This window comes from Alligator mississippiensis, chromosome 4, assembly GCF_030867095.1.
Source record: "Alligator mississippiensis isolate rAllMis1 chromosome 4, rAllMis1, whole genome shotgun sequence".
Taxonomy (NCBI): Eukaryota; Metazoa; Chordata; order Crocodylia; family Alligatoridae; genus Alligator; species Alligator mississippiensis.
In genome coordinates this window covers 161,554,132-161,565,490 of record NC_081827.1, presented here as the reverse complement: position 1 = coordinate 161,565,490, position 11,359 = coordinate 161,554,132, and the positions used below count along the sequence as shown (strand labels likewise).

General features: G+C 47.3%; 1 protein-coding gene across 1 annotated transcript in view; it reads left to right on the top strand.

The window, feature by feature from the left end:
* The first annotated feature begins 2,248 nt into the window (after nucleotides 1-2,248).
* Nucleotides 2,249-11,359, top strand: part of NMT1 (N-myristoyltransferase 1) — a 42,025-nt gene continuing 32,914 nt past the window's right edge. The window contains exon 1 of the mRNA XM_006278585.4: nucleotides 2,249-2,400. Coding sequence (XP_006278647.1) covers nucleotides 2,276-2,400 — 125 coding nt within the window. The 5' untranslated portion in view covers nucleotides 2,249-2,275. The remainder of the gene's footprint in view (nucleotides 2,401-11,359) is intronic.

Sequence of the window (11,359 nt, the reverse complement as noted above, 5' to 3'; positions counted from 1 at the left end):
TCATGGCTACCGAGGGGCACCTTGTGCCTGTGAAAGCTGAGACCCATTCCTAGAGTGTTTAGTGGCTTGAGAATAAGCACAGCTAGCTCGGGCCTTCCTGCACTGGAGTCTACGTGAGCAGACCCCGTGCACCTTGTGGACCATCTTGGGGCTCCAGAGAAATCAAGAATCAACCTAGGTGGAGTCAGCTGCGGGATAAGGGTCTTGCAAATTAACCTGTTACTTGAAATCCAGCCAACCTAAAGGAACAGTGAAATATGCTGACTGCTTTTGTTCAACTCTCATTTGATACAAGGTATTTGGTGGTAAGAGCAGAGTCAGCACCATGCCAAGACTCCTCATGAATGGTGACCTGATGAAGAATGTCTTGCATTCAAATGCTTGTGTACCTGTCCCAACTATCTAGTTGGTCCAATAAAAGATATCGCCCTAAGAAATCCTTGTCTCTTGCATAGTTTCTGGACCATCACAGCTACAAGGTCACTCTTGCACTACTGAAATTCCTACTCCGATACCTTTCTCTGCTTGATTAAATTACCTCAGCAGATGGATATGTGAAAATAAACCACATAATCACAGCAAAAAATACTTTCTTGCGTAAGGATATGATAGTGAGAACTGGGATCTAGATGGGAACTGTGTGCCAGATCAAGAGCTCTATCTAGTCTAGTGTCCAGTGGCCTATTGCTGACGTCTTTTCAATGTAAATCTTATCCCCTCCTACCTCTTAATGTAGCTGCCTGATCTTTGGGGTCTATGTCCAGTACCCAATTGCTGATGTTTTTAAAATACAAAACCTGTCCCCTCCCACTATTTAATGTAACTGCCTGTTTGTAGCACAGAACCCCAAAATAATTGGAGGCTTTACAGAACATGTGAAAGACACACCTACCTGGAAAGTTTACAATCTACGTGAATGATTCTCCACCAGGGTGCCATGGCACCCCGGGGCACCTGGAGAACTTTTCAGGGGTGCCACAGCATGCCACACAATGTTAGGTATGCAAACACAATTTACAAAATACAACTGGAGTTTTCAAATGGGAATTGATAGCGTTAAGGCCACCCTGCTCTGCTGCGGGCTTTCCAAGTTCTTTACCACAGAAGACTTGCTCTATTATTTTTCTCTAGTCAAAACACAAGTGTGTAATGTGAATGTAAGGCGTGTAGTAGCAAAAGGAACCTGGGGGTGGTCTGCAAAGCAGTGCTGACTGCTAAATTTGGACTACAACTCCCAGAAACCCCTAGGGGCTGAAGGAAAAAAAGGAAGAGGAAGCTTGAGGCTGGAAAGACGCGGGAGTGCATGTGGAGCCTGGTCAGCCCTGCACAGAAGAGTTCATTGGGAGAAGAGTGGATTGGGAGGCCTCACAGGCTTGGTCAGCCAGGAGTGTGGCCTAAAGAGCTGGACTCGGACTGGGGGGCAGCAGCAGGCTGCTGCTTGTGGTCTGCCAGAGAAATTATGGTGCCGAGTGTATGTTATCACAGTGTTGATGTTTCTTCATTTTTGACCTGTTCCCTCCCTTTGGCTTGTAACCCCAACCCCTCCAATTTTCTGTATTAAAAATGGCAGCTCCCCTTAGCTACTTGTGCCAGTTTCTGGGGCTGCAGGTAGTGTGGCCATCATAGAGGACAGTCTGGTTGTCCTCTGTCCTCTTGATATGAAACTGGATGCGTTTATGTCCTGTTTCTCTGGAAGAGAAACATAGAGGACATAAAGGTATTGGGTTTTGTATCAATAGAGGACAGAGTAGGGGAATGTCCTCTACGATGGCCACCCTAGCTGCAGAGTTGGCACAAGTAAAAGCTAAGAGCTGGCCTTTCCAGGGGGAAGTATCAGTCTGACATGGGGCACCTCAAGCCTAGCACGGTTGAGAACCACTGAGCTAGTTAAGCTGCAGTATGAAGTGCTGGAATTACTGAACCCTTTGAAGCTTCCCACTCCTGCTTCCTTCCGAGGCCCAGTTCCCTGCGCCTAAGCATGGGTGGCTGTAAGCATCCTTGACCCAGGACAATATTTAAGTCCCTCTTTGGACTCACGCCTGTGGTCGCCAAACACAAATAACTACAAGTCCCAGCACGCGCCGGCGGGCCCGGGACCGGCTAGGTTAGGCTGCCTTGACGCAGAGCCTGCTGGGAATTGTAGTCCCTTGCTCATCAACGGCTCCCTTCCCTTCCTCCGCGAAGACTGCACGTCCCAGCATGCCCGGCGCGGTGGCGTCCAATCGCTGCGCACTTTGTTGTGGGGGTGCGGCACCCACTAAGGCCCCGTTTCAAGATGGCGGACGACAGTGAGACAGCAGGGAAGCAGCCGCCGTCGCGGCCCCAGCGATCGTCCGGAGAGGAGAATGACCACGAGCACTGCAGCGATTGCGAGAACGAGGAGGATGACTACGGCCGCGGGTAAGCGGGAATCCGGGTCCATCGGGCCCCCGCGCAAAGAACCTCCCGAGCGCCCGGAGGCGGGCAGTGGCAGGGAAGTGAGTCTAGCTCCGCCTCGCGCGCGCCCTGATTGGCCGGGGAGTGGAATTTTACCCTTTGACAGGCTAAGCGCTGTGTCAGTCACGAGGGGGGGTGGCCTGTGGGCTCCCATTCACTCGGCTGCCTGCAGTAGCGTGTCCTGTGAGCTAAGCAGGGTCGGGCCGATGGGAAGGGAGACTTCCACGGGGCAGCTCTAGAAGCGACTACTTAGGGGTGCTGATAGGAGCTCTTCCTTCCTGCTTAGTCCTAAACCCACTGTCCCTGTTGAGATTAGGGACCAGGGTGGTGCCACTGCCCTGGTATTAAGGGTTGCTGGTATTGCTACAGTCCTGATGGTTGCTTGGATGTTGCCCCCCCCTTCCCCTGCCCCCTTAGCTGTGGTGTTTGGGGGTTCAGGGAGGGAGACCCCCCCCCCTTGTCCCTGGGCTGCTGTGCTGGGTTTGGTTGTCATCTGAAGCATAACCTGGGGTCCCCAATGCCCATAATCTTTGGCAATCCCATGAGATCTGTCACAGGAGTTAGTCAAGGTGTCCTGCCTAAATCCCAGCTGGGGCAAATCCATTCAGCTGCCTTAAAACCACCTACAGATTTGTTTGGAAGCTGTTCTTTGCTTGTGATCTGCTGCCATGTTTGCTGCCTCTGAGCAGCTGCAGTACCTTACAGTGGGGGCTGTATTTTGCAAGGGGGTTAGTGACTCTTGCCTGCGTGTCTCTATGTGGTTGGAAAGCACTCTGCCTGATCCTGGTGTGGCTCCTTCTGGCAGGCAGAAAGAGCCATGCAGAGACATATTTTGCCTGCCACTCTGCTCCTTGCATGCTGAAAGGTAGAGAAGAACAAAACCAAATGACAGATGCAACAAAACTGAAAACTCCTAAGCAATGAGGCGGCCAAAGGACTGGTTATGTAGCTTTATGTAGAATTGTGTTTGTCCACACCCAGGTCTAGAAACAAAGGAGGTGGTGGCCCCATATTCCCAAAAGGACTCCATTAGTAAGAGAATCCTCCTTGCTTGCATCAAAATTATTCCGAGGGGCTTTTCTTTTTACTGCAGAAAACTGAGAGGAGACTATGCAGCCCCATCATGGAGACTGTGACTCCTCATTGTCCTTTACTTGACAATACCGGCTTCTTCCTCTTCCTGCATTGCCCAATGTCCCTGTCAGGGGTCTGCATACTTAATAGTAATACTTCATCAAACTTTCCTGCCAGGGTTTGTTCTATTTTTCCCTCTGATCTTTGGGTCTTCCAGTGAGCCCCCATGTAAAAAAGACAAGTCTTGGAATCTTAATTCCTTAGAGTCTATTCAGACTGTAATAGGAGCAGTGGATAAGCACTGTGGCTATTAGCAGACTTTTAATATGGTTTCCCTGGTCAGGGTCATTAGAGATTTCTTTCTTGAGAAATGTGATGCTGAGCATTCCCTTGGGTCTAGTCCATGCATATAGGTCAGGGAAGCAATGCCTATTAACTACGTGTATAGTTGCCCATAACAGTTGTAGCTAGTGCGCTTCTAATTCTGTAGAAGGCAAGACCTCCTTTTACTGTTTCTGTTGAATCCATTTTATTCAATGAACTGTTTTCTCAGACATATTTGTTCTGCAGTACTCATCCTACCCAACCTTCCTTGGTTTTGGTATTTAAATAATTCAGCATGCAGGGAAGGCTGACCTAAGATACCATTGTTCTTATTTGCTGTTTTTTATTATGGGTTGATATGTGTAGTAGGGCAGATTTATTTTTCAACAGCTTTGCGGTGAAATGCAGTTTTAGTGTTACAGAAGTAAGAGGATCATGGCACCCCAGAAAAGGGCATCTCTTTTCTCCCATCCCCTTGTCACCCACACTAGAATACAGAGGACTTCAGTAGTGCAGATGGTATAAAGGGGAGGATTTTTGTCCCATTTAAGCCTGCTTTGCAGGCATTCTATTTTGCATTCTGGGGTGACAATCACATGTGCCACCACCTTTTTTCCCAGAAATTTGGGCAATGCAGGAAGAGGAAATTGCTAGTGCTATGCAATTTTTAGCTTCAGTTGGAAGTCTCTTCTCATTTTTTTTCTTTTTGTCCATGTCATTGGCCCCATTAGGTGGTTGGCCTCCTGTGAGATTTAGACTATAGCTAAAGAGCAGTCTCTGTCAGCAGCATTTATTAGGCAATATTTCTCCTCAGAAAATCCAAGCTTAATAACAGGCCACTTAAAAATATTACAGAAGCTTTCTTACACAAATACAGACACACTTTTAAATTTCAGTTGCCTCCTGGGTGCGGCATTGCATCTCAAATTAATAGGGGTAATGCTGTTATAGGCTTGAGAAGCTTTTCTTTGCTTTTCCTTTCTGTTCTTCTCAAGTGATATGGTATGTGAAACAAGTGATAAGCAGTGTGTAAATCACCACAGTTGGCTGTGTTTTTCAGTTATACTTCTAAGTCCAACTGGATTTTAAACTCCTTCACTAGGGCTGGCGGGGGGTGGGGAGTGTGCCTTTAATCACTGTTGGTGTCCTAGCAGGGGCAAGGCAAGTTTGGGTTCTAATACCTGCCTGAACCTTAGCACATGGTGACTGTATCTTTTTAATAGTTTACACTGAGGTTAGGACACACATTGTATCAAACCAACAGGTGTTCAACATTTGTATCTTGACAAGAATATTGGGAGTGCCCAGCCCAGCCCAGCCCAGCCTAGGTTTTAAAAGAGTTCTAAGCTCAGTTTGTGTGGGAACCAGAGTTAGAAATCAAGGCCAGTGGATCTAGTCATAGTGAATACAAGCCTTAAAGGCTCCCCCACGTAGCCCTTTCCACCCCACAACAAAGCCCTTGCTCCAGAAGCAAAGAATTCTGAGAGATACCAAAAAAGACCCGAGGAATCCATTTTAGTAAGTTTGGCGCTTGAGGTGGACGTTATCATATCAGGCACGCGCACACATTTGTATCTGGTTATCCTGACTTTGTTAATGCTATTGCCCACAAAAGAGGGTGGGGGAAAAACATTTTGAAATTCCAGCTTGATATGCAGCCTGCAACAGCTGTTTGCAAGGTGGGTTTTTGACACCCTTCTTGGAGTTTTCTCTGCTGTCACTGCCTGTTCCCTGTTGCTTCATTGCAAGACTGCAGCTAGCCAGGTCTGAATATTCTTTGGCAGTAGTTCTGCACATCTCTTTCTAAGGCTAGAAACTGAGGTGCCTCTCTTGCTGGCGCACTTGTACTAGAAAATGACATTTTAGCTTGTAAGAATATTGTGCAATTCCTAGTGAGGGAGTGCAGTCTAATTGTTCTTCTGCTCACTTATTTTCCCTCTTTAGTTAGTTTGTTTGTTTTATAACTAAAATTTGGCTTGATTTGCAGGATCCTATAAGCAGGCATCTGGTACAATGTTGTTTCCCCAAAATACACTGATCCCTGCCATATCTCTTCCCCTGTGTGCTTTCTATGCATGGCTGAAGAGTCTTTATTTCAGTAGTCTCATCCATATGGGTCAAAATTACTTTGACACTGTCTGGGATGCAGTACAATACTGAAGTGTAAGGTGATGATATTCTGGGTAGGTTGTAGCAAAATATGCAGTAGTGTCATTCATGGCTAGAAACCTTTGTTTCAAATATGCCTGAGTCTGGCAGTGCCATTCAGAGTGGGCATCAATGGGCAGTACAAATCCACCACCACCCTGTGGCTCAACCAGCAGTGGCTGTGCATGTGGCAAGCAGGGTGGTGGGCATGAAGATGTCAGCCTCTGACCCCAACTTGAGCAGTCATTGCTGGAGCCCAGGTGGTATGGAGCAGGGTAGGACTAAAGGGGCATTTAGTAGCAATCTGTTCAGAATGTCAGTAATAGTAGCCTCTTTTTTTTTTTTGTAACTCATCCTATCCATGTGCCTGACACAGGGCGCTTGTGTGTGGATCGCCCAACAGGGAGCTCTGTGGAATTTGGGTTTTAAATAGTATCTAGAGCGGAGGAGTGCTTAACACAGTGCTCAGGTTCTATCACTTTCTGTCCCATAACTTGTGATTCACCATCTGGACAGCTTCTTAAATTCTATTCAGCCTTCATTTTCGCATCCCCCTAGAGTCTAACAGGATTACCTATGTAAGTATTATACCTGATTAGCAGTGGGTTGTCAGAAGGATTTTCCAGTTTCTAAATAGGGGACAGAAAATTATCTTACCAACTCTTGTTTGAGATCCCTTTTGCCAGCAAGCTGGGCTCTACTGTGGGAGAGTTTATGTAGCTACATTCTAATAGGTTCTTGGCTTCAGTAGCTAAATCTGAAATTGCCTTTAAAAAAACAACAACCCAACTTGCTGTTCCTAAAACAACATCTAAAACTGTATCTTAAGCTCTAGGTTGCTTTGTGGAACTAGCAATGTTTGGTAGCTTTTACTTTCTTTCACTTGTTTCATTCTCACTTACTTTTCAACTGAAAACACCTCAGACCTTTTGGGTATTGATACTGAGAGTACAGTAATTATGGCATAATAGCTCCTTGGAACTCAGTGCATCTGCCTCTCTGTCACTGAAGTTGCAAGCTGCAGCAGAGAAAGTTTAGGTTGGAGATTAGGACTTTTTGACTATGAGGGTAGTCAGTCATTGGGACAGGCTACATAGAGAAGATGTGGAATCTCCAGCCCTGAAAACTTTGGAAGTACAAGTTAGACAGACACTTGGTTGGGCTGGTTTTGTCAAGGATGATCCTGCCTTGAGCAGGGGGCTGGACTAGACGTTATGAATTCCCTTTCAGCCCTGCTTCCCTATGATCCTTTGAGTCCTACCTGCTGGCTCAGGCCACAAACTGTTTCTCTTATTAGCTCAGCTACCTACTTGTAGGGAGAAAACCACAGTCTACCCCACCTCATGCATAACCAGGAGGGTTGGCTATGCTGTAACTTTTCTCCAAGGGAGTAAACACTTAACTAACCTCATATAACTGTAGGGCTAGCTATTAGAAAGAGCTTTCTGTCCCGTCGCATCCCCCCTCCTCCCCCCACCTTTTTCTCACTACCTTCCTTGAAAGCTGAGGCCTAGTGTAAGCTACGGTGTCCTTCTGGCAAAGCCCTGAGCCATGTCCATACTTGAGGCTCATCTCCAATGGCAGAATCTCCATTTCAGCCAGCAAAAGCTATGTGCGCACACTCCCATGCATTCTGCTTCCTTTAGCTGCCCCTTCAGGTGCTGTTGCCAGGTGTACATCATGTTTTTGTGGTGGTCGCTGTGCAGTGATAGAGGTAGAGTAAGTGGCAGCAAAGGCCATGGCTGTTGGGTTTGAAATCATAGAGGGGAAAAGTATGGAGGCTTGTGGCATTTCTGTCTTACGGGGCAGCTGTGCTTGAAGTGGGCTTGTATTTATGCACCCTGGTGTGTAACTCAGGTTGTGGTTGTGGCTGAGGTTGAGGCAAGCTCTTGGTATCATCCATCTCCACTGGTCCAGGTCACTGTCCCTTCCAGCCTGCCTGGAGAGTCAGTTTGCTTGTGTCCAAACAAAACAAAAATAATATATATATTATTTTTAAATGGTAGTTCAGCTCTAGGGATTTCATCTCCTTTCCCCTCTTAATTCCCATAGGACCTAAGATTTATTGTTAATGAGGATTTTTAGTATGTGGAGGGGAATTTCTGTTGTAATTCCCACCAAATAACTAGACTTGCTTCCAGGCAGAGTGTGTACAAGCCGGGACAACAAGAATATCCGTTGGTGGGGAGGAGGGTTCTGTGCGGAGTCTTTTGGCCATGTAAAAGATTACAAGCAATATCTTGCACTAACATGATAAAAAAAATATGGTTTCCCCACTCTCTCCCCCGCATCTGGCAGAACACCTCTGGGCTTCCAGGAAATATGAGGAAGTAGAGACAGAGAGCTAGTACAGCCATGTCTAGACTCAATAATTATACAGGTCCTAGCTAAAGTGGTAGGACAGAACCAGTTCAGGCACTCACAGTCAGTGTGTACGTGGTAGTCCTGTTCTTCTAGGTTAAGGATAGTTGCAGTTGTGCCCACTGGCTACATCAGCACTGTTACAGCCCATTTCAGGGGCTCTGGGTATGCCATGTGACAATAGCTGGAGGACATAGATGCTATTACACCAACAAATGGGCTAACTATACACGTAGGCACTGTGTGTGGCCAGTAAAGGGTCTGATGGTTCTGGGGGATCAAATGGTTCTTAGGATGATAAATGCACTCCACATAGGCAAGACCAACATCCTGTTCTCCTGGGCTTCAGTGGAGAGAGTAGAGCCTTGGGTGTTTCAACGTGTTCTCAGTGACAGGGCTGGTGTCTGATGGCCATGCTACTTCTTGGACCCAGTGCTTCCTAAGTTGTGCAGGAGCTTCAGATTCTAACTAGCTCTTCTCCACCAGTGGGTGTGAGTTTGAGCATCAGCACAGACATTTTCTGCTTGTTTTGTATGAGTGCACCTGGCCTGCTGGTGCGGGCAGCCTACTTGTCCATAAAATAGCAGATCTCTAGTTTTTTCTCCCTTGTGCCTTCTCTATCACAGGGGCTGCATTTGTAAATTACAGTAGGATCTCCAAACTGATTTCACTCAGAAACTGAGCCTGGCCTCTGGGAAATCTAGTTACATTATATCCGCTTCATACATGGCTGCCAATACCACCAGTAAAAAGGCTTCCAGGCTGAGGATTTGCCTAGTAACTTTCATCTGTGACATCAGCTGGCCCTTAAAGACAAGGGCTGACCCCAAGTATGCAGGGATGCTCAGATTGTAGTTATTGGCAGGGCTCTGCTTTCAGATCTCTGCTGCATACTGTCACAACTTGCAGGGTTTATAGTCACAGTGTGGGCAAATCAGAGATGTTTTCTATCCCATGCTCTCTAAAGGAATCCTCATCCTGGTTTAAAGTATGATTGTGAACAGCCTTGTGGACACTATTGTTGCGAAGCCTGCATATGGCTCTGCTGTTTGACTCTTTTGTAGGCAAGTTTATTAGGCATGGCTGACCGGTGGGAACTACTGTATAGATCTGGCAATGTTTAAAATATTTTAAAAGAAAAAAACAGGCATGACTGCAGCCCAGCCCTTCCCTAGCTGTGGTCCCTTCAGGCCTTATACACTAAGCTTGGTTAGGCTGACAGCATAGGCAGCCTCCAGCCAGCATTTCACCATTGCAGGGGGAGGGGCTGGCTTTGTGTCCTGCGAGTCAGTACGGTGCCACTGCCACAGAACAGTGTAAGGGGGCCGGGGTTCTTGGAAGTGTGGTTTCTCTGACCCTAGAGAGCAGTTGTATAGTCCAAGTGTCTCCTTGGTGAGGAAGGAAAAATTGCATTCCTGTTCTATAGCTAGTGAAGCTGGGGCATAGGGAGCAACTTAAGTCATATAGCTGGGATTGGTAGAGCTGAATGGAGCATCAGGACTCTGCTTTTCAGCCATGTTTAACCTTCAGGTCACACCTTCCTTCCAGCTGAGCCTTGTGGCTTTTAAAGGTGGTCCTGAGTTTTTTGCAAAACTAGAGGCCTTTAGTTTGGGTATCTTGGCAAAATCATGCCCTGTCTCTCTAACTTCTGCTCTGTTGCCTAACCTGCTTTAATCTGTTGTAGTGTTTCAGCAGTAAGCATTTTTCAGGCCTGCTTTTCCTTTAAAAATGCAGGTGTGCCCTGCAAAATGGCTATGGAAGTAGCCTGATGGGTTCTGTTCTTTTGTCTGAATGTCAGCATAAAGCATACATTCCCTGTCCCCCAACTCCAGGCCCACTAAAATTGTCTTCTAAACCTGCTGAGCTGGAGGGAGGCCTTCCGGAGTGACTCTGGCTTAGGCCACCTGACTCTCCTTCAGCTCCTGGCACAGAAGACTGACCAGCTAAGGTAGACTGTTGGTTATACCTGTGGTGTGCTGGTTGCTGGGCCTGAGTGACTGGAACAGTCAGTAAGTTTGCTGCCAACGGGCTTTGTTTTGCCGTTAAAAGGAGGAAGCAGCAATCAATTCCTTTGTTACTGAAATCAGGATCTCTGCTAAGTGAAGAGGAACCATCCTTACCAAACTGCTTCTCTCTGACATCCCAGCCTTAGGCTGCTTTAGGTGCCAAAACCAAGCACTGCAGGTGGAAAGTGCTATATCGCTGCATGTGAACCTGAAACATGGGTTGGCAAATCTTGTTGGGAAATACAGTGCAGTGATGGTGCTTTGTGGGTGGACTCCATTCTCCATAGAGCAGCACTGGAGAGGCTTGTCTTCGTGTATGCAGTCACCCTAGTGCATTAAAATGTTTTGTGCTTGAAGCTTCCTAGATTGTCCTTTGCCAAGCAGCCCAGCAGTTTTAGGAATGTGCCTCTTGTGTGCTGTGTGTATGCTAATACCTTCCACCCACTGCTGAGCAGACATCACAAGGAATGATGCATCTCACTGCATTGGGAGCTTCAATCCCATGCGAATGAACCCTTTGAGAGAGGAAGCCAATGTGACAGTGTATTGGTACAATACCAGGAAGCATTTAGTCATGTGTGGGATCTCAAGGGCCTCTGACAAGGCTGCCTGCTGTCAACAGAGACTTTGGTAATGCTGTTTGACTTAAAAGAAGTGTGTGAAGCTCCAGACTACCTGAGATGAGTGATCTCGTGGCTAGGTAACTCCAACAGAGAGTGGCAGGACACTGGGACATCAGAGCTGAGTTCTCAGCAGCTCCATTATTAGAGGAATTTCTAAAGCAGGGATCAGCAACCCCCGGCATGCATGCCAGACCATGGCATGCAAGGTCATTTTTTTCAGCGCACCACAGCTGACCTGGACTCGGGGCAGCTTCTGCCAGCAGCTGCCCAGTGCCCCAGGACACTGCAAACAGCTGCATAGGGCTCTGCAGCCCCAGCACCAGTTCCACGGCTGTGGCAGCTGTGCGCACACTTCTGGGTGCATGGCTGGGAAGGGGCCTAGGGAAG